The sequence below is a fragment of the Cetorhinus maximus genome, chromosome 7 (genome assembly GCF_964194155.1).
Source record: "Cetorhinus maximus chromosome 7, sCetMax3.hap1.1, whole genome shotgun sequence".
NCBI classification, from domain to species: domain Eukaryota; kingdom Metazoa; phylum Chordata; class Chondrichthyes; order Lamniformes; family Cetorhinidae; genus Cetorhinus; species Cetorhinus maximus.
Window position 1 is genome coordinate 28,303,616 of NC_135885.1, and position 24,187 is coordinate 28,327,802.

Here is a 24,187-nt window from a genome sequence, read left to right on the forward strand (position 1 = left end):
ATTTGTAAAAAGCACCATTAAAATAGACATTGTCTGGAGCACATACAAGGTAACATTTGCTTTGCCCTTGCATAAAAAATTCCAAAATGCCTCAGGGCTTATTATTCCAGGCTGACAGCTATTGCAGGCACTACTTACTGACAAGTACTTTTCAATGGCGTCAAAGTTTGTAAAACCAATGATGATCCAGACAGTCAGTGTAACCACAGAAATAACAACGATAAATGGAACAAAATATCCACTCAGCTTGTCCGCAAACTGTTGAATTGGAGCCTGTAAAAGTCAAAACATATTTCATTTAGATTCATGAAATGAAGAGCAAATTAAAAATTATGTTACCATGTTAAAAATTATATTGCCACAGATTTCCATGGAAACCAGTCTTTCCCCCTTTGTTTTACTTTTCATTTCTCTCTTCACCCTCCCCTCCAAATTCATCATGGTTCAGCAATTTATAATGCACTAGGATAGGAGTTTCAAGCAATTGATGCAGTACTGGAAACATGAAAATCATTTAAATTTTTCCCTGTAACTTGTAGCATTGCTCCAATCTGTCTAAACTGTCTATATCCTGTGTTATTATTTTAAACAAATTCCTTAGTTTAAACAAAAGCAGTCTTTATGCCATTTTCAAGCAGTATTTTGTTTTCTGGTGATCCACACAAGTCGGAAGGGACCTTTACAATTTGTCTATGGTTTTAACTCCATAGAAATGTTTTATGATACTTTGATAGTATATAGTAAGAGTTAAAAATTAGGATAAACAATGACCTACTATTTAAAACACATGGGGTTGAATCTTAAAACAAAAAAAAGAGGGAATTGGGGTTGGGTGGTAGATTAATGTTTTAAAAATCAGAATCCTGATCCAAACCCACCTCCAACCCTCACACTTCCAGCATTATCCGAGGAGGAAAGGTAAATGGTTGACCAACCTGCTCCAAGGAGGCTGGTTTATACTTCAAATATGATGCTGAGGCTTTTCAACTTTAAATGTGGTTGCCAAGGTTTTCTGAGATTTAGGATGCCCAACAACTACAATGGCTGCATATCCAGAAGTTAAGTGTCTTTATACCTGGATCCATGGTGCCTGCCCGGGCAACCCCTGCGATTGAGAATATCCCTCTCCCGCCCATGACCTTCCCTTTGAAGCCACCACTCCCCACCCCTGGTGTCCAACCCCAGCCAATCTCATCCGCCTCAGCCTTTGATTATCTTTCCAGGCCTCTAGCCACCCATCCTGCAAAGCAGGCCTCCAAAATCTCCCCCAGATTTAGTGACAGGGAGCAAAGGGCAATGGTGGACAATGTTCCCTTTAAACTGCACGTGTGCACATCCTTACAGCAACTGTGAAGGCACTGGTTGCAAGGTTGCTCACAAGCTCTGCCCTTTAAGATACCGCAGCTGTGCAAAAAAATTTATAGGCATCATGCACCTAAATTAAATAGGCTGTGCACAATGAAGAAAATTTAGAGGGATCATTGGTGGTGGTTGGATATTTTTCTGGGGGATGAGCTGCAGTGGTGTCCCTCAGGGTCATTTTGGGGTCTGTTACTCTGTAATTTTTATAAATGACCTGAACTCGAGTGGAAAGAGCAGCATTACAAAGTTTACAGATGCTGCAAAATAGAAGATCATGATGATGATTGTTATAAGCTTTAAGATGATATGGACAAGGTTGTGAAATGCACAGAAGCATGGCAGATGGAGTTCAGTGTGAAAAGTATGAAGTAATACAATTTGGGAGGACCAATATGGAAATGCATGTACAATTTTGAAAAGTGTACATGAGCTTCATGGTCACGTACACAAATTCTTAAAGGTGATGGGGCAAGTTGAAAAGGTGGTTATAAAAACATAAGGGTTACTTGAGTTTCTAAACAGAAGAGTAAAACATGAAAGCAATGAGAGCTGTTAGAACTTTATAAATCACTGGTTAGGCCTCAGCTGGAATATTGTGGACAATTCCAGGCACTACACTCCGGGAAAGTTGCAAAGGCAACTTAAAAATATTCAATGACCCCACCTCCACCACCTTCTGAGGCAGAATTCCAAAGTCGCACAAACCTCAGAAGAAATTTCTCCTCGTCTCTGTCCTAAAAGGGCGACCCCTAATTTTAAAACAGTGCCTCCTAGTTCTGGACTCACCCAAAAGAGGAAACATCCTTTCAACATCTACCTTGTCAAGGCCATTCAGGATCTTGTATACTTCAATCAAATCACCCCATATTCTTCTAAACGAGCCCAGTCTGTCCAACCTTTCCTCATAAGACAACCCACTCATTCCAGGTTATCAATCTGGTAAACCACCTCCAATGCATTTACATCCTTCCTTAAGGAGACCAAAACCGCACATAGTATTCGAGGCACAGTCTCACCAATGCCCTGTGTAACTGAAACATAACATCCTTACTGTTCAATCCCTCTTGTAATAAAGGATAGTATTTCATTAGCCTTCTTAATTAGTTGCTGTACCTGCATACTAACTTTTTGTGGCTCATGTACTAGAACTCCTTGATCCCTCTGCATCTCAGAATTATGCAGCCGTTTTCCATTTAAGTAGTACTCTGCTTTTTTGTTCTTCTGCCAAAGTGACCAACTTCACATTTTCCCACATTAACCTCCATTTGCCAGATCTTTGCCCACTCACTCAACCTATCTATATCCATCTGCAACCTCATGTCCTCTTCACAACATTCTTTCCTATCTATCTTTGTGTCATTTGCTAATTTAGCTTCCATGTCTTCACTCTCCTCATCTAAATCATTGATGTAAATTGTAAACAGTTGAGGCCCCAGTACAGACCCCTGTGGGACTCCACTCGTCACATCCAGCCAATCAGAAAAAGACCCATTTATGCATACTCTCTGCTTTCTGCCAGCCAGCCAATCTTCTACCCATAGTAATATGGACTGGACATTGTCCAAAAGCTGTTCAGGCAAGAGAGACAAGTTCCCTAAATTGAATATCTTTGCACTTTAATTCCTGCCTGGAAAATGAGTGTAATGAGGTCCAATTTCATGCTCATTAACACCTTGAAGTGTTGAAGGTTTTGATTCAATGGTAAACTGGCTAATCAGGTCGAACACCTGTTTTTCAACAGCAGATTGTCCACCCTTTATAGAACCCGCTTTGAAAATGAAAAATGAGTGGGTTCTATAGTGGGTGGGTGATTCGCTCCTGAGTGGAAAAGCTGAAAATTATCTCCAATGATTCTTTCAAGTTTGGTCATCCTTTGCCCCCATTTTGTGAAAATAATATTGACAAACAGTAGCCAGAAAAGTACTTATGAAAGGTGCCTTGTTCTAAAATTACATTCTAATTCTATAAGTCTATTACAAATTAAGCCATGATTTAATTGAATGGTGCAGCTGACTTGAAGGCCCATATGGCCTACTCCTGCTCCTAATTCCCATAGCATTCCAAAACTATTTTTGACACATGCATAAATAAAACTTCAGTATTGCTGAAAAAAGAGACATGCTGTCGAAGCTTTTCGTCTTGCACTCAGCAGGAGAGATGCAAGAATGGCAAATTTCAAAGGGAGCAACAATTTATACTGCATGGTTAAATGGTTCTGATTGGTTGGCAAGTCGATTCTGATGGGTCGAGGCATTGTCTTGGGGAATGCACCCCAACTTCTATGATTGGACAGCACTTGCTAAGAATTACAATATCAATTTAATATCATCAGTCAGACTCGCAATGTGGCTCACTTACGCTTGCTAGAAGCTACATATATTCATATGCAGGGACCTGTCCTCTGCAGTCAAAAAAAACATGTCCAGGCATTGTACCTTTTCCAAATTAAACTAAAGTGTGGGGCAGCAGTTCCCTGATGCATTCTCCATGGCAACCCCTCTCAACCAGAGTGATCTTGCCAACCAATCAGCGCCCTTTCTTCATGCAGTATAAATTATTGCTCCCTTTGAAATATGGCACTTTTGCATCTGTCCTGATGAGTGCAAGACAAAAATACTCAAGTTCTGTACTACCAAATGACTATAAATATAGCTTTATAAAGCTGGACCCTGAAGAAGGGTCACACAGACTTGAAACATTAACTCTGTTTCTCTCCCCACATGATGTTGTCAGACCTGCTGAGTTTTTCCCAGCATTTTTTGTTTTTTAAATTCCGATTTCCAGCATCCGCAGTATTTTGCTTTTATATAAACATAGCTTGTTTAATTGCACAATGCAAGGATCGCAGGTCTACCTTTGATGTCTGTGCTTCTTCTACCAGCTTAACAATTTGTGACAACGTTGTTTCTGGACCAACATGGGTAGCTTGAATAAGCAGTGAACCCTGTGCATTAATAGAACCAGCAATCACTGTATTTCCTGCTCTTTTTACAACTGGCATAGGCTCCCCTGTAAGAACAAAATCAGAAAATTATGTATACTGTGAATCTGTAGTCTTAATTCCATACTCCTTTATCGTATATTACACATATTTAAGGGCAATATGAAGTCAAGATGATAACATAAAATAAGCTGAGTAATCGCCAGTCCTTTCCAGTACTGGCTGTCAAGAAACAAGAAAGGCTTTCAAGTCTGGAGGAAGTTCAGAGAAGATCCATGAGGCCTGATTGCGAGGAAAGACTGGAGAAAATTGAGCTTTCCACCTTAGAAAAGAAGCATCCATGAAGTGATCTTATAGAAGCAAATGGAAATGTTAAGACTGGTGGGCTGGGAAAAGAGAACATTTAGGTCTCTGGATGGATGAATTAAAACAAATCAAATGTCTTCATCCATAATTATATTGTGATTTTAATGAGATCTACGCCTACGAATCACAAAGCCCTGTTTTGTTTGTGCTCTGTTTGACTATCCTTCCCCATTAAAAGATAGGTTAAAAAGGTTAAAAATGGCAGATGAATTTTAATTGGTGCAAATGCAAGATACTGTGCATTGGAACCAGAAATGATGAACTGATCTTCATTAGTAAGAATTAAGAGATGGGATTTGGAAATATTATTACCGACCATATACCGAAAGATTCCTGTCTTTTGCATCTATTGCTAAGAAAGCAATTGAAATACTAAGCTATATCTGGAGACCATTTTACTGAACAAATCTGTAGATTGATATGTATCCAAAATAAATATCATTCCTAATATTGTTCAAAATAGTTGAGTAGGTTGAATACTATACTATGCTCCAAGTACTAAATCTCACCCCTAATGAACTTAAAACTCTAAAGTGCAGTGCTAAAATAGTAAGTACTCCTCAATAACCATTAAGAGACTTGAGAATGAAAAATGCCATCTACTCCTGATAACTTAAAGTCATTATGTCCAACCCACAGCCCCGATGTAAAGTCAAGTTATTGAAAAATTCTAATTAAGTACAGTAATTGCACCAAAGCGGCACAGTAGCACTTTAAGTACAATTCCAATTCCCCATTATCCAGAATTTCAAATTAAGTAACTTCTAAATAATAGTAGATGATCAAAATGCAATAATTCCTACAGTACAGATGGTTCTTGGGACATTGAAAGGCTCCTTTTCATTTAAAATGTTCATTGTCATGGTGTAATTTTCAAAGGAACATAGGAACAGGAATCGGCCATTCAGCCCTTGAGCCTGCTGCACTGCTCAATTGAATCATGCAGATCTGTACCTCCACTCCATTTATGCACCTTAGCCCCATATACCTTGATATACATATCTAACAAATGTCTATCGTTCTCAGTCTTCTAAGCTCCAATTGCCCCAGCTCTCCTTATTTAACTAGCTTGCCTGTATAATGTTATTTCTTGACATATTTTGCTGAAAGGTCGAAATTGAATGCAAAGTGGGTGCTGTGCCGATAAACAACGGCCATTTGAAAGCCTGGTCGTAGCCAACAATTTGGGGACCAATTAATGATTACCATGGCATAAACTCTCCTGGAGGTGCTAAAACAGACGCCTGCAGGTTTAGACTCAAGCACTGATTGGAAGCAATTTTCGTGACGTAACATAAGTACTCCATGCATCCACTTCCACTGAAGGTATGGAGTACACTGGCTGACACACAATGGAACATTTCAGAATGGCACAGGTATGGAGAAAAGGGACAGACAGATTCTTTGACATTGCATTGGAGGTTCTAGTGGGAGAAGTCCAGAGGAGAGAGAAAGTCCTATATGCGCAGAGGGAGAGGAGCTCATCTCGCCCTCTTGTCTCTCTCTCTCAGCCTCATGTCTTGTCCCATTCCTCCTTCAAACCAGGGAGAACCCCTAGGAAGATGCCCGTGACCAAACATCCCATTCTCTTGGTGACTCATATAAAGGTGTCCATTGAGATAATCTAATACAGAACTCACTCACTTCAGGTGAAGGTCTTAGAATAAATGCTGATAAAAAGTGTTCGTGGAGTCTTAACAAGGTGTCCCAGAAAGTCCCATGATGTGTCTCAGAAATCCTCTTCAAGTCCCCAGCAACAAGGGAATAGTGAAAGCTAAGCATATGTTTAAGTAATGCTTCAAATCCTCAGTAATGACCTCTTCATTCCTATTCAGGTGGTTGTTGTTATGAGAGGTTAACTGAAGCATAAGCCACCAAAATATCATGCAACCTCTTCAATGAGAATCGGCAGGCATTTTAATTGTCAATCAGATTCTTACTGATCTTCCAGGCAGCCAATCCTAACATGCACAACAACACCTTTCCCAAGCTGGTGTCTTGTGCTAAAGGTAGGCTAAACCAGTATTGCAGCTCAAGACCTCATCTTGGATACCCCGTAGGCTTTTTAGTGCGTAATGCATCCGGGGCAAATATGATAATGATTTGGCATCTTTAAAAGGAACACATTAGAAGAGGCATATTAAGCCTGGTATACTTTAAACGAAGAATCAACACATACCTGTAATGAGAGATTCATCTGCCATAGAACAGCCTTCTATTACTTTTCCGTCCACAGGGAACTTGCCACCAGGGACCACCTTAATAATGTCACCCCTTTGGACGAGATCCACAGCTATCTGCTCCTCACTGAAACAATCAAAATCATAGACAATATTTATATTTGTGTACTTCAGATTGAAAGATTTTCAGAAAGCTGCATTTTCTGTTATAAATACCACCATCCTCCACACCCATTAAAAATTGTCAGCAATGTAGAGACCTTGTGCAGATGGAACAGATGTACAATGTAACCCATCATTAGAGGAAGTCTCCTGCTGGTTTTAGAAGTCACAAGGTATCAGAAATGCTTCCTAGATTCCAACAACTAAGATTTATTAAATCATGTGAGAATACATTGAAAACAGGTTAATGAAAAAAAACTTTGAAGATCTTTTACTGAACTACTTCTTGGCTTGTTTCTTGTTCAATGCAACAGAGCTTGGTAGCACATAACAGCACTGTGGGTGTACCTACGCCACAAGGACTGCAGTGGTTCAAGGAGGAGGCTCACCACCACCTTCTCAAGGGCAATAAATGTTGGCCTAGCCAGCGATGCCCACATGCTGTGAAAGAATTTTTTTTAAAAATCAGAATCCCATATACTATCAGCCTCCAATGTTTGCTATACTGACTTTATGGCCAGAATTTTTCCCGTGTCGAGCAGGCTCGGCAGGAGGTCACAGAGCTGCCTGAGATCAGCTCCGCGCAGCCATTTTACGTGGGCAGGCCAATTAAGGCCCACTCAGCATAAGGCGCAAGCAGTAGCACTCAGCGCTACCTGTGTGGGTGGGCGGAGGAGGGAGGGTTGGAGCCAGTGTTCTTTCGCACGCGCTTCAATCTCCCTGAGGCAGAGTTGCTGGAAAACATAAATAAATATAATAAAAATTTATTGAAACATGTCACATGAGATGGGACATGTTTTAATTTTTCTGAAAAGCTTTTTAGATCATTCATAAAAGCTTTAGGAAACCTCATCCCGCTCGTGGATGAGATTTCCTAAAACATAAAGACCGCTTGGCCTTTTAGCCTGCCCTCCAACCGTAAACCTGAAATTAATTACCCAATTAATGGCCTTAATAGACCTTTCAATTATTGGCGGGCACGCAGCTGATTCTGGCTTCGCACCCGCTGAACGAAACATCGCGAGACAGCACGATGACGTCGGCACGTGTGCCCGTACGCCGACTGAAAAATCTTGGCCTATGATATAAAGTAACAGCAAGACATTTGACCCCAGACGCAAGAGCAAACCAGAGGCAGAATCATCATAGGTTATACACCTACTCGAAGTTGGATACAGTGACACTGGTGCACGATATGGGGAGAAATAAGATAGAAGCTCTGCTTTTAATCTAACCAGCAGGAACAAGGCAGGTTCGGGTCAAATGCACACTTCACACCACGCCCAATTTTATTCTCCATTGAAGTCAATGGGGTAAGTAGATCAGTTGGGCCGAGAAGCCTGTTCCTCTTGTTACAAAATAGAGATAGTTTAAGTAAATTATATTGGTATTTATGGGTGTTATAAATGAGTTTTAGCTTCAAAGTTTTAGTTTTAGTTGTATTTCTGTATCTGCGTGCTAAGAAAGGTCAAATTGAATTTTAGTTTCACTTTAAAAAGGTGCTTGCATTTCTAATGAGAGTTTACGACTTAAGAAGTTAAACAAACACAAGAGTAGAAAAAGTGCTGTTAACTAGCAACAGGGGGCCAGCAAGGCAGGTCTCTCCAACTGACACACACACGAGAAACAGCAGTTTTTGATTTGGAAGCTGTGGAGTTCAGTTGGTTTTTGAAAGTTGCTGCCAGGAGCAACTGGAGCAAAGGGGGCAGATAGCCAGCCCCAAGCTAAAGAAAAGACTCCAAAATCCAGGGGAGTGGAACAGGGGGAAGTCCAAAGGAGACCTTCAGGTCCAAGGACGGGCAGGAACCTGGAAAATGTCTTGTTAATGAAGTTAAGAGTGAGGGGCAGAGGGAAAGGCTCCAAGCTTCAGATTTAAAGAGACAAAAGCTTCAGGAAGCGGATTTAAAGCGAGAATAGCTTACAAGAGGCAAGAAGGTCCAAAGTGACGACTGAAGGTCTGTAACTCTTTGCTATGGGCATGTGAAGCAGTTGATGGCTGAGTCAGTGAGACAGAGTGTGTGGAAGACAGCTGGAATGCATGTAGTCACCAAGCAAGAGGAGTGTCAGAAGGAGAGTTCAAAACCCTGGAGGTGAACCCATGTGGGAGGCGTCTGAGAGAAAGTGTTGGTTTGGGAGACGATTCCGAGGCAAGGTCTTGGAGAGTGGAGATTGGAAATCCTCTTGTGAAGGACGGAGTGCAGTGAGACCAGTTGGCTCAGTGTGACAAGTGTCTGGGGGAGTTGTGGAGAGATCCATAGCATTTGCTTGAGGTGGCAACTGTCATCTGGTTTCAGAGTTTCGTCTGTCTGACCACAGGGTGCCTATTGGTACATGTGCTGTATACTTACTGTGGACATTAGAGTATAAAATAGCTTTTGTAACTTGTGGTATCCTTAAAAATCTGTATATATTTGTAAAGGTATAGTTGTGGGTGAAGGAGTATTGTGGTATGGTTCGTCTTTTCTTGTTCAATAAATGTTTTATTCTTTTGTTAAAAGTTCATCAGCTGACTTCTGTGACTGTTCAGTAGCCCCTCTCCACGTATCTAAACAAACAAATTAAAAGTTAGGATCTATCAAGCTGGGTTCCACTCTGGGTTCAGCCTTGTCCAGGGGCAACCTCAGCTGGAGATCATAACACTCTGCTGTAAATTCTAGGTAAATTTGCTGTTCTAGTAAAGTGCAATGCATTATTTTCCAGCTTCACAAGAGTGGTACATCAACCAATGATTTGGCTAACAATCAAATACATGCTGAAATCACACATTAAAGCCAGCCACTTATCATAAACAAGTCAATTGTTCTCACTGGTCCGAAGATTTCAAAACAGTACAACACAAACTCAATCAAGGCAGATCAGCACAAACAATGTGGCCTCAAAGAGTGTGAGACTTGTGCTAAAAACCAAAGAGTGTACTAAATTCACACATTGTCTTGGGCATTTAGATTCAAATCAAGCTCAGATTGATAGTTATTCTACTATCTGTATGGAATGAATGAAGAAACAGTGAGCGTATTTCTATAGCACAAACAATTTACAATTCAGCATACATGAAGTGGCAATGAGGACAACATCTGTGATAAGCTTCAGAAACTTGTATTAGTGCAATAGTGCTTACACTTGGTATAAAGAAAAAAACTTGCATTTATAAAGCACCTTTGACAACCACAGGCACTTTACAGCCAACAAAGTATCTTTGAAATACAGTCACTATTGTAGGAAATACTACAGTGAATGTGCGCACAGCAAGCAATAATGACCTCAACCTGTTTTCTGTGATGTTGATTGAGGGATAAAGATTGGCCAGGGCACCAAGGATTACTACCCTGCTCTTCTTTGAAATAGTGGCATGGAATGTTTTACGTCTGCCTGAGGGGGGCATCATCTGAAAGAGGACACCTTAAACAGTGCAACATTCCTTCAGTACTGCACTGAGTGTCTTACTTGATTTTGTGCTCAAGTCCAGGAGGGGAACTTGAACCTTTGCCTTCAGAGCCACTGAGCCACAGCTGACTATCCCAACTTGGAAATATATCGTTGTTCCTTCACTGTGGCTTGGTCAAAAATCTGGAACTCCCTTCCAAATATGCACCTTCACCACATGAACTGCAGCTGTTTAGCAAGGCAGCTTACCACCATCTTCTCAAGGGCAATTATGGATGGGCAATAAATGCTGGCATTGCCAGTGCACCCACATTTTAGAATGAAAAAAAAGCATATTTTCCCCATATCCTCTGTGTAAATGCAGGTTTAAACAGAAAAGATATGACTGCCACTTGAAGCTGCAACACAGACATGATGTACATTATGAATATGAGCAGTTGATTCATGATAAAACATTCAGTTTCATTACCTAATCAACTGGAGCACTAATAAAGCTGTCAGGGAGTAAGGTAAGTTAATAAGGAGAGTGAGCTTCCACTGAGGTGTTCTAATTAAATGGTTTTTACTGTAATGGGTGAAAAGTTAATTATGTTGAAAGATGAAATTTGCATAAGTGTACAAGAAGGATAAGCTAAAAGGAAATGATGCCCAGAAATGTCAGGTATCTTCTCAGCATGGCATGCATCATTTCATTCTTGCCTTTTGGGTTTATGTGAAAAGTGGATGGACTACATGAATCTCTGTTCCGTACGACATAACATCTTATACTGTCGCCGTTTTGTGCAGTTGCGCTAGTTTTGCTTTATGAATAGTACTCAGATGAACAAGAGATGCATGCTGTTTATGTTATTGTTCCTGATGCATCAGATTTCACCAAAACCCTGAATTCTTTGCAATCAAAATTAACTGCATCAGGTAGGCGCAGGATATCAAATGAGAGTTATAATTGTGTTGCCCCCTTCAGTAGAATGGCCTGACAATGCACACTATCTGAGCTCATGATTGATAATAACAAGTAAGTAGCTTGAATTGTCCATGGAAATGTGCTCTGCAAGGAGTCTCCTTTAGGATAGGGAGAAGGAAGGAAAGACCATTGGAGAAGCCTGATGGGTGAAAAGAGAAATACTCAATTCAAATTAATTTACCTAAATGTTGTTTCAAAATAGTTTCTCACCTTTTTCAATATTTCTCAAAAGTATTCTTTTCTTTGGAACTCCAGTCTCCAATCATATTTTAATAGCTTTTTTGAAATTAAAGAATTTTTATTTTAGGTAGGAAGATTTGTGCTGTGTGGAGCCATTTGAATTTCGGTACATGTTATACCATTTTTTTGTTAAAAGTCTTCCTCTAACTTTCTGTACATATCGTGGAAGACATCATGAACTGCCTGCTATATAGTCTATTTAATGGAACCAGTCCTGAAATAATTGATGGCAACTGTCCCCTTAATGACACTTGCCAAAATAAAAGGCCATACGTAAAACATTCATACATTTCAAACTTGTGATCATGTTTTATTCAGAAGTTATTTGCTGGATCTACATAGCCTTGGGTATCTATAGTAGGTTAAAAAAATATGTGGGCCTCTTTATTTCAAATGTTCTTCTCCCATTCCTAACTCTCATAACTGCTTTTGTATGACTGGTTTCAGCTAAATATGCTTTGGGTACATTTTAAGTTTGTCAGGCACTATGAAGATCACCTTTCATGTTTCACAAAAGACCATTCAAAATTAACAGTGGAATTTCAAATAGGAAATTAATATGGCTTTTAAAAACTTAGGAGTCCACATAATTGCCATGTTTTCAAACAGACTAAACAAACCGAACGAGATTTTGGCAAGTCCATATTTGTAGCGTCATCCCTGGTCATCCCACCCAAATCATTACTGGCAAACTAGAAAGCTGAGGCCATCAGGAGTGCTTTCATGATGAAGGTAAATATGGTTGATGTGATGTGCATGGACTTCCCAAAGGCGTTTGATAAAGTGCCGCATAAGAGGCATATCAGCAGGTTAAAGCCCATTGTTAGCATGGATATGATGCTGGCTGAGTGACAGGATACAGAGGGTAGTGGTGAACAGTTGTTTTTAAACTGGTGAAAGGTATATAGTGGGGTTGCCCAGGGGTTGGTATTAGGCCCAATGTTTTTCTTGATATATAATAACAGATTTGGCTATCCAGGGCACAACTTCGAAATTTGCAGATGACAGAAAATTTGGAAGTATTGTGAACTATGAGGATCATAGTGATAGACTGACGACATAGGCAGATTTATGGAAAGAACATACACGTGGCAGGTAAAATTTAATGCAGAGAAGTGTGAAGTTGTAGATTTTGTTAGAAATAAAGAGAAAGGCAATGTAAAACAAAGGGTGCAATTCTAGAGGTGGTGCAGGGACCCAGGTGTATATATGCATAAATCATTGAAGATGACAGGGCAGGTTTAGGAAGTGGTCAAAAAGGCATGTGGGATCTGGGCTTTATAAATCAAGGCATTGAATACGAAAGCAAGGAGGTTATGATGAACCTTTATAAAACACTGGTGCACCCTCAACTGGAACAGTGCGCAGAAAAGATTTAAGAAAATGGGATCCAAGGATGAGGGACTTCAGTTACTTAGATGAATTGGAGAAGCTAGGGTAATTCCCTTCAGAGAAAATTGAGAATAAACGTGATAGAGAAGTGCCAAATCATGAGGAGTCTAGACAGAGGGGGAGAGGCGGGTGCCAGTGCACGAGAGAACGAGTGCGAGTGAGAGAGCGAATCCAAACAAGAGCGAGCGAGAGAATGAGAGTGCAAGATGAAAGAGCGATAGGAGAGAGCAAGCAAGATGCAAGTGATACGAGAGAGAGCAAGATGAAAGAGCGAGAGAGAGAGAGCAAGAAACTGTACCCATTGGCAGAAGGGTCAAGAACCAGAGAACATCAACTTAAGGTGATTGGCAAAAGGGCTAAAAGCGACATGAGGACAAGCTTTTTTATGCAGCAAGTAGTTAGGATCTGGAATGCAGTACCTGAGATTGTGGAGGAGACAGATTCAATTGTGGCTTTCAAAAGCCATGAGAGATGAATAAAAGTGTAAAACAACAAAACAAAATTAAACTAAGAATATAAACATACTAAGTTGTTGCATTTATCTAAATTTCATTCAACAGGTTTACTGGAGCTCATGACAATAGGTTCAATTCAATTTACCCCAATATTGAGTTGCCTGGTCCTAGTTTTAAGACAGTAGCCTCTGTAGCCTGAAGGGATAACAGCTTAGCCAGTGCTTCTGAAGTCTTACTCTACAATAAAAAGCATTGCAAAAACAATTAGGAACGATGATTTTACCATTAAAACAAATCCCTGTCCCGTTGCAATATCTATTCCCTTGCCCTATTCTTTGTATTCTCCCCCTTCCTTTACTTTCCTGATATATTCTTGCCCCACTTTCTTTCCTTCCACTTCAAGCCTACTTCAGTCTAGCATCTAAAGCGCTTGACAATCTCCAGATCACTGCCCTCTCTGCACTGGAGATGGAATTCCTGTCTTACGAGTGTTCCCAGCTCATGTGTACAGAGGCTACAATACAGCCAAAGAATGCTGGCAATACACAAAGTAGAAGAACGAGAAGGTGATAGGGCCTACAGGAAGCACCATTGCACTAATTTGTCCCAGCAAGCACTGGATTCTCAAAGTGATGTCCAGCAGCGTGAAACACTGGCAATTAGCATACGCTCTAGTGGGTAAAGGCTAGTAGTAGCCTGTAGTAGCCAGAGAGTCCAGAATATCCCAGCTTCTCCAACTGTCAGTGATGCATTAACTGATCCAAGTTAAGTCAGCATTTGGGGTGCTATAACTGGTCATGCCTTTATAGTAGGGAGAGGAAAAATCAATGTTCACATTCACTATTATGTGGTAACGCATGCTGGAGAGTGCAGACGTGTGAACAGAAAATGAGAGCATTCTACCTTTGATGGCTTCCACAGTCCAGTATCTTACTAATGCTTACTGTTTAGATCACATTTATTTTGGCTTCCTAAAGACCAAAACTACCAGCAACAATAAAACAATATATTTTGCAAGTATGAACTCCTTCAGTAGAGGGGAAAATTGGAAACTATAATTTGTGAACAGGTAATAAAAGAGAAGATTCACTCTAAGCATTAAATGTTCAGCAAAAATTCTGGAACATTTTACTATAGAAAATAACTTTACCCGATTAACTATGTAGGTGAATTATTACCTTTGCTACATGTTCCAGCCATCTTCCCAAGGCAATAAAGACAAACAGCATCGGTGGAGTATCGAAGAACGTCATTGGACTTTGTTCTGCCTTTTCAGCAATAGCCACAATAAGTATCATACAGGAATACAAATACGCAATGGTGGTAGCCAGAACAATGAGCACATCCATATTGGCAGTTTTGTGCTTAAGAGATTTGTAGGCTTGAACGTAAAAGTACCAACCTCCGATAAACTTAAAAAATACATGTTAATTAGTGGCTCTACTTCAATTAATAGATGCAATAAAGTATATACAAGTACTGTAACGTGAATAACCAACTTTCTACAGCATTTTATTTTCATGCATCACTTGTCAGAGATTCAATTTGTACTGAAATATTATGATTTTCTGCTGCACAATTTACCTTTCCATATATAAAAAAATTCCCTCAAGCACTCAGAGCTTCAAGCCAAGTAGATTTTTTTTTGCTATAATTACATCTTTTTAAAGCACTATTTAGTTGGAGAATTGAATAAGTAAAAGGACCCAATATGAGCGTAATTAATTTATCACCAAGAAAATGGAAACCAAGCAATTCAGGACTACTGACCTCCACATCAGGTTCTTTGGACCAGTGACAGAGCAGGGCTCAGTCTCACATAGAGCGTTACGATCACTAAGTAAATCAAAAACTTTACTAGCCATGATGATGTACAAGCTTGGATTTGTTAATCACTGGAAAAGTGTAAATTTTCATGCCACTGAACTTAAGTATACTATGATTTAGATTTCATGTCAAAATTTGTTTTATACGAACTACAGAAAATAGGCCATTTTCTTGTTTTCTCTAGGTTCAGGAAATATTTGTTGTCGTCAGCGGTCCCTCGGAATCGAGGATGATGTCTATCAGGCTTGGTGATAACTAAGGAGCCCAATTCTGGATCACATGTTCTTCCGCTCACAGCCCCAGGTTGGCTTCCTTCTCCTTCCTCTGCTGCCGCCATTTTGCCTTGCTGTTGGGTCGCTAAGCCTCCAAGTGGCTTGCGCCTTGATGGACCAGGTGGTGCCAAGCCGAGCAATCGGCAGCATTCTCCTCCCAGTCAGTGGTGTTAATGCCTCCATGCTTTAGGGTGACCTTGAGTGTATCCTTATACCTTTTCCTTTGGCTGCCATTTGAGCATTGGCTGATGGAGAGCTGTGAGAAGAGAACCTGCTGAGGGCGGCGGTTTTCGGGCACTCGGACACAATGGCAAGACACCATATTGACATTTATAAGTACTGGAGCGCTGTCATCTGCAAAGATCATTTAATGTGTACTTCATTTCTCCATTATTTTCTTACGTTGAACTCTATCTGCCATCTTTCAGTCCATATTTTCCTGCACAATCCTTGTAAGGATCTACCACACCCAACAATTTGCTGCAATTTACAAATTTAATATTATTCGTCAATTCCTAAGTCCAGATCAATTACAAATAAAAGAGTCAGTTCATCACATCTTCCAAGTCTGAGAAACTTCCTTTTGTTTCATTTCATCTCTCAATCCATGTCCTGCCATTCACCTTAATTCTATATGCCATAACATTTGTCATAGTCGCCAACATAGCAGCTTATCAAATGCAAGTTGCGCTCCACAGATAATATTTTCCTAGTAAAGCACAACATTTTATCCAATACAATACAAGCATATTATTTAATTTAAATATAATTCTGGCGATAGGATAAAAATAGTCACCAATGTTCCGGTCAAGCTACTCAAGTGCACGGCCAAACAGCAGACCAGAAGGTACTGCACAGGCCTCGCCCCTTGATAAATAGCATGTGTATGCAGTCGCACTAAAACACCGAAAGGGCCCATGCATTGAAAAAACTAACCGCGCACAACAAAATTATAGGAGTACACTGGCAGTCAGCATTTTGACTAGACTCCTTCCGAGGAGTACTTAACAGTCTGCTGATAAACATGTTTAAGAAGCAGTCCTGAATGATATTTGGTCAAGAACAAATTTGGATGCTTTAACATTAAGCACAAATGATTTATAAAACACATAAGTTCTCTGATCCCAACAGCACAGGAAAAGTCATTTGTAGAGTGCTGTTGGTCACAGCTGAATAATGCAATCTGTAATATTAAGCTAATATCTTTGAGCCTTGGAGCTCAACAGAAATTTTGCAAAGATTTATCTTCTTTCATCAATATAAGATAAAATGAGATGAGATGATACACCTTCTTAAAGAGTTTACATTAATGAGATGGACAACAGGTGTAACTGTACATGACCTGTTATTTCCAATTGCTCTATTACATCCTGCTGTGATAAGATGTTAATTTGTGATTGTGATGCCCATTCTCAGCAATGGCATCTGAACAAAATACATATAAATGAAAAAGAAGCTATGAACATCCCACACCCCAAGTCAACTTGTGCTCTTTTACTACAGTTCAACTAGGGGAGCCATAGGGATTAAATTAAATTTACAAAAGGGGGGATATTTTGCTATTAATCTAGTTTAAAAGATTTATTTTGAACAACGGAGTTGTCCCTGGCCTACACTACAATAATTTTAAAAATTGCATTTATATGGCGCTTTCACCACTACCAGAAGTCTTAAAGCACTTTACAGTCAATGAAGCACTTTAAGTGTAGTCACAGTGATAATGTAGAAAATATGGCAGCCAATGTGCGCAAAACAAACTCCCACAAAAAGCAATATGATAATGACCAGATAATCTGTTTTTAGGACATTGGTTTAGGGAATAAATACTGTCCAGGACATCAGAGAAAACGTCCCCTGCTCTTCTTCAAAATAGTGCTACGGAATCTTTTACATCCACCCAAGCAGGCAGATGGGGCCTCGATTTAACATCTCATTCGAAAGTTGGCACCTCAGACAGTGCAGCACTACCTCAGTACCACACTAGAGTGTCAGCCTTGATTTATTTGCTCAAGACGTGGAATGGGACTTGAACCCAGCTGACACTATAACGTTAATAATGACGCTCGACATCTTAATTTAAATTCAACTTAACTATACTGTGCACCATTACTACAGCAGAATTATTTGATATTATTTTTGCATTTTAAATAAAGCTTTTTTGTTGTGCACTCACCTGAACAGGAGTACATAAAACAAAGAATGCCAGATTAAGAATTGATAAACCTGGAATAATGTTTTGTTCAGGAGGCATGGGGCCACTCTGTTTGTTATCCAGCACTATCATGTATATCATTAGTCCAAAGACAGGGATGCCAAAAATGAGGCTGAACAAGAAGGATCTCTTCCACCTAACACAGAGGCAAAAACATAAACATGATTATTTTTCATAATAAACCAATGTTTCCTATTTCTATTTAAATCATTGATAGGCTTACTGTTTTATTTCCTCTTCATGGTCCAGATTATGTATTGTTGTATCTCTTTTGACTAAAGAAGCACGATAGCCAAGCTCCTATAATGGAAATTAAACTTAGTTAATAAAAAAGTGAAGTGCAATCATGGCAGAGGAGTGAAAAGGATTATTATTACATATCTTCCACAAGAGAATAAATTAGTTTCAACCTATGAACAGTAATTGTACAGGGTTTCATTTATATATCCTAGTGTTGTAAGATATTAATTTGTCTTTGTAATTCCTCACAAAGAATAAAGGACACTCCAATAGAAAAGAAACTACTTGTGGTTGTAGGATGTTAAAAATGAACAAAGAGGTGAGAAAGCAAGTAAAATTTAGGCAGGGATGCATTACTAATAATAATGAAAAAAATCTAGGAGAGAATGAGAAAACATGAGGTTGAATGGAATGAGGAAAGCGAAGAAGGATATGTGGGAAAAGACGAAAAAGAAATATCTAAAGCAAGAGTAAAATTTTGTGCAAGTATATTAAGTATATTAGCAAAGAGAGAACTGCTATAAAAAAATGGGGTGAATCCTGAGAGGAGAAGATTTTCGATCTGTAAAATATCTGCAAAAATGGCAGAGGTATTTGATAGGAACTTAAGGAAATGTATTTACCAAAGAGAAAGATATCAGAAAGGAGATGAATCCTGAAGTGGCTAAAAATGAGATGAGCAACAAAGGAAAAACGGATCATTTCAAATAAGTTGTTACAGAAAAGGATGACAAATAATTGGAGAGAAGAGGGGTTTGCAGAGAAAGAAAGCAAACAGGAAATAAATAAGTGTGTGAATGGAGGGAGAATTGAAACACTAAAATACAGAGAGAACTTGTGATGAGAACAGGTGTCTTTGGCAAAGTGATTACTTAATGTCTTTGCTCACCCCAGTGTACAGAACACAGCATGTGCAATGAAATACAAGGTACTAAATTGTTACCTCACATGGAAGGAATATTTGCACTTAGATCTACAAGACGCACTGCAGGAATTCACCAAGGCTCCTTTGACAGCACCTTCCAAACCCACAACTACTGCCATCTAGAAGGACAAGGGCAGCAGATAGATGGGAACACCACCACCTGGAAGTTCCCCTCCGAGTCACTCGCCATCCTGACCTGGAAATATATCGCTATTTCTTCACTGTCGCTGGGTTAAAATCCTGGAATTCCCTTCCTAACAGTACTGTGGGTGTACCTACACCACATGGACTGCAGCGGTTCAAGAAGGCAGCTCACCACCTTCTCAAGGGCAACTAGGGATGGGCAATAAATACTGGTCCAGCCAGCAAAGCCCACATCCCACGAATGAATAAAAAAAAGAAAATGGTGTGGGAGAAAGTGCATCTGCTGCAGTTAATGAAAGGTAAGACTTACATTTATATAGTGCCTTTCACTACCGCAGGACACCTGACATTTTACAATCAATTAAGCACTTTTGAAGTGTAATGTTGTAGGAAACAGAACAGCCAATTAGCGTTGTTCCACAAACAGCAACGTGATAGTGACTAGATAATCTGTTTTAGTGATGTTGGCTGAGGGATAGATATTAGTCAGGACACCAGCAGAACTCCACGGTATGCTGGTATCTTTCACATCCAACTGAGAGAGCAGACAGGGTGCCAGTCTGACATTTAATTCAAAGATGGCACCTCTGACAGTGCAACATTCTCTCAGTGGCATTAGATCAGGTTTTGTCAAACCTCCAGAGTGGCATTTGAACTCAAAATCTTATGACTCAGTGGCACGAGTACTACTAACTGCGTCATGGCTGACACTAAAGTTATTAACAAAGGGTGTCAAAGGAAAGCCAGCTGAAAGTGGTGTCGATAGAAGAGTAAAGAGAGAGACCCTGGGAGTGGGCAAGTGGGAAGAGATGCCTCCAGAAACTGAAGAGAGGTTGGTGCATTCGGCACTAGGATCACTTTGTAGATTGTGGAAAGCAAAGATGATACATTGACCACAGAGGTTGAGGAGGGGTGAAGAAGGTGAGGGAGGTGGGACTTTAATGTGTAAAGAAAGGGAGGGATGAGGGTAGAGGCTGTTCTAATTATGGCTTCATTGCAGCTCAGTGCATTCCCATTTTATTCTATTAGTCCAGACAAAATTAAACAAACGTGCTTTACAGATTCAGAAAGACAATCAACAAAAATCATTAAAGCTTTAATTTAAAAAAACATTAAAAAATCATGCGATTACTTTCAGCCATTCAGGATTGGCCATATCTTACACCATCTACCCTTGTCATTTAATCTCTCCTGTCTTCCATCCTATCAGGGCTTTCCATTTGCTTGTTCCACCTCATCTTCACCTATACTTGGGTAAAACCTAACCCTGTCTTTTTTCAAATCTGATGAAAGGTCACTGTTTCTCTCTCTGTGGTTCTATGGTTAATAGGAGGAGTATTTTCAGTTTTTATTTCAGATTTCCAGCATTTGCTGTGTTTCGCTTTTTCAACTTACCTCAATCATTCTGATGACATCACGTGGGCCCAGTAATTCTGGATCAAATTTAATGTGTGCTTTGCTGGTGGCAAGGGCTACTGATACGTACAAGATGCCATTAACTCTCATTAACTTTGATTCAATATTATGAACGCAAGAGGCACAAGTCATTCCTGTAATCTAAAGAAACAAAATTATGTTGCAAGAAAAAGGAACATCTTCGTATAAGACAATACTAACATTGTTAATTACATATTCAGCACTGAAGTAAGGGAACCAAATCATTAAGATAATCGGCCAAGAGCTGGAAAGAATCTCAGCACAATCACCCACTAACTCGCAACTTAAAACAAAATCTATACAAATGGAGGCAACACTGTTGTGACCTCATTCAGACACCACACGCAATGTTTCTTCCCATTATTTGGAGTTAATCTGGGCCAACAAATCCCATTAATGTTAATCTTTGTAGATTGTAATGTTTGTAAATTTTATACACAGTTTGAGCTCTCTCGCATCTCCCTCAAAAGAATTACTCAAGCATACTGTAAGTCACTTCAACTGATCTATTAAAACAAATTACAAAGGTGCAGTAATATGAATTATAAATGACTTCTTACTAAAACATTTTGTTTCATAACAGGGTTACCATTCTCAACTGTTAAGCATCAAAAATGTTTCTGTAATAAACAACATAAGAACTAGGAGCAGGAGTAGGCAATTCAGCCCCTCGAGCCTGCCCTGCAATTCAATACGATCATGGCTGATCTCATTTCAGTCTCACCTCCAATTTCCCGCCCTCTCCCCATAACCTTTCAACCCGTTACTAATTAAAAATCTGTCTATCTCCTCCTTAAATTTATTCAGCATCCCGGCATCCACTGCACTCCGACGTAGTGAATTCCACAGATTCACGACCCTTTGAGAAAAGTAATTCCTCATCTCTGATTTAAATCTACCACCCCTTAGCCTAAAACAATGGCCTCTCATTCTAGAATGCCCCACAAGGGGAAACATCCGCTCCACGTCTACTTTGTCTATCCCCTTTAGCATCCTATATACCTCAATTAGATCTCCCCTCATCGTTCTAAACTCTAGCATGTATAGGCCTAAACTGCTCAATCTCTCCTCATAAAATAAGCCCTGCATCTCTGGAATCAATCTAGTGAACCTCCTCTGAATCGCCTCCAATGCAACTACATCCTTCCTCAAGTAAGGGGACCAAAACTGTGCACAGTACTCCAGGTGCGGTCTCACCAATGCCTTGTACAGTTGCAACAACACTTCCCTATTTTTATACTCTATTCCTTTAGCAATAAGTGCCAAAATTCCATTTGCCTTATTTATTAAAGCCATTCAATAGTACAAGGCAATAAAATCCTGTGCCTATCCACTAAGATCAGTAATTGCAGCATTGGTTTTAAGCCCAAAAAGCAAACTAAAAATTTCATTGTGGTATTTCACCACAAAGAGAATCGCCGTTGTTCAGGATACTCACTTGCCATGGATAAATGTAAGGTGCTGATGCTATACCGCTTGAACTCCTCAAGCGTGGGAAACAAACTCCTGCAGCATCTGCACAAACTTCTCTTTCACTGCTGGGGGGGGGAGGGAGCAGTGCCCCAAGATATGCATGACACAAAGGTTATGACCCTGTACAATAACAAGGGCAACCAGGGCGATTGCAACTATTGAGGTATCTCCTTGCTGAATAATGTGGGAAAAGCATTTACACCTGTGTTGCCTTTGTAAGACTGCAGGTCCTGGCTGAATGCATCTACCCTAAATTTCAGTGTGGTTTCAGAGTTAGAAGATGTACAACTGACATGATCTTCTCAGTCCGGCAGCTGCAAGAGAAATGCCGGAATGAAGGAGACCACTATACAGCGCCTTCATCGATCTCGCCCAGGCATTCGACCATGTAAGCAGATGCGGTCCATTTAAACTGAAGAAAACGGGCTGCCCACTGGAGCTGCTCAATGTGATATCCTCCTTCCACGACGACATGACAGGCAAGATCAGCTATGATGGAGCAACATCGGAACCCCAGCAGCGGGGTCAAACAAGGTTATGTTCCGGTACCAAAGCTTTGGTAGATTCTCCTCTATGCTGCTGTCATATGCCTTCAGGTCATCTACTAAAGGCACACACTTAGATACCAGAACTGACAGAAAGCTATTTAGCCATGCTCGCCTGAGATTCAAGGCAAAGGTGTGCCAACTCCTCATCAGAGAGTTACTCTACACTGACAATGCCGTATTAGCATTTCATACTGAGGAACACCTTCAGCAGCAAATGGACAGACTCTGGTCACGATTGTAAAGAGTTTGATTTGACCATCAGCATCAGGAAGATAAATGTCATGGCCCGGATGTTGCCATACTGCCATCTATCAGCTTTGAGAATGTGATGCTGGAGGCTGTTGGTGGCTTCACATATCTATGCTCCACAATCACCAGCAATCTGTTACTTGATGCTGAAATCAACACACAAATTGCAAAAGCTGAAGCTGTTATGTCCATGCTGAATAAGAGTGTGGAACAACAGCAACCTGACTGAGAGCACCAAAAAGTGAGTCTACCAAGTCTGCATCCTCAGTGTGCTCCTTTATGCTAGGCAGAAGAAAAAGCTGAACAGTTTTCATCTTCACTGTCCTAGACATATCCTCACCAACTTACTCTGGAGCATGCTAATTCCATCAGCCAAGCCAATGACATCTGCACTGGCTCAGCCACGTTCATCAGATGGATTAAAAACAAAAAATGCTGGAAAAACTCAGATGGTCTGACAGCATCTGTGGAAAGAAAGACAGAGTTAACATTTCGAATCCATATGACTCTTCTTCAGAGCCAGATGGATGATGGTCACATACTCGAATACTTTTTTTTACGGTGAACTAGCCACTGGATCACAATCTTCTGGGCATCCATACTTCTGCTACAAAGGCACCTTCAGGCGAGGTAAGATGGTGGACATTGACAACTGGGAGACAGTCACCAACAGCGGCGATTTCTGGAGGCCTACTGTTTGGAAAGGCATTGGAAGAAGCATGCGGATACAAAAAGCTCAGCTGCCGAAGAAGAGGGCCCAGAGAAAACAGATGCCAGTGAATTGTGTATCTTTTCAGCCCATCGTCTTCTATTGCAGCAAATACAGCAGAGGCTTCCATGCCAGAGTGGGGCTCCTGAGCCACACCAGGCAACATTTAACAGACAGTCGACCACAGTGGCACAAGCCATCGTTTTACCAGACAGAAGGCTGCTACCACTGCTCAGAATAATTTAAAATAATTCCTGAACTCAGTAACATTAGTCACATCGCATAACATGAAATATACTTACAATAAGCTCCAACTTTCCAGCTGAAGAAACATCATCTTCTATAACAGTAGATCCAAAGCCCAAATCTTTGATCAATTCAGCAATGTCAGTGGGCTGGATGATGTCTGGATTATATTTGACTTCTGCCTTACCTGCCATTAGTGCTACCAGAACTGAATATATACCTAAAAGATTAGATACATTTGAAACATTATTTTGCAATTTATAGAAATATAGTTGGAAAATAAAACAAACCAAAAAACAGTCTGGAAAGTTGTTTATATTCATGACAGCAACACATGACTTATGTAAAAAGTGTGTGAAATAAAGTCCTTTCATTGTTAAGATTTAGATTCGAATCCAGTTCATGATTACTGGGCTAGAAGTTTGCTCACAATAGTTGAATGAGGTGGATCTTGACTTA

At 40.1% G+C, this 24,187-nt stretch overlaps 1 protein-coding gene across 1 annotated transcript in view; it reads right to left on the reverse strand.

Annotated features, from left to right (window-relative positions):
* atp7b (ATPase copper transporting beta) overlaps window positions 1-24,187 on the reverse strand; it is a 104,887-nt gene that overhangs the window by 39,074 nt on the left and 41,626 nt on the right. Inside the window, exons 4-12 of the mRNA XM_078545238.1 lie at window positions 23,785-23,948; window positions 20,462-20,623; window positions 17,981-18,057; window positions 17,719-17,893; window positions 14,625-14,858; window positions 13,592-13,683; window positions 6,849-6,976; window positions 4,217-4,371; window positions 139-273 (exon numbers count right to left, since the gene is read on the reverse strand). Of these exons, the coding sequence (XP_078401364.1) occupies window positions 139-273; window positions 4,217-4,371; window positions 6,849-6,976; window positions 13,592-13,683; window positions 14,625-14,858; window positions 17,719-17,893; window positions 17,981-18,057; window positions 20,462-20,623; window positions 23,785-23,948 (1,322 nt within the window). The remainder of the gene's footprint in view (window positions 1-138; window positions 274-4,216; window positions 4,372-6,848; window positions 6,977-13,591; window positions 13,684-14,624; window positions 14,859-17,718; window positions 17,894-17,980; window positions 18,058-20,461; window positions 20,624-23,784; window positions 23,949-24,187) is intronic.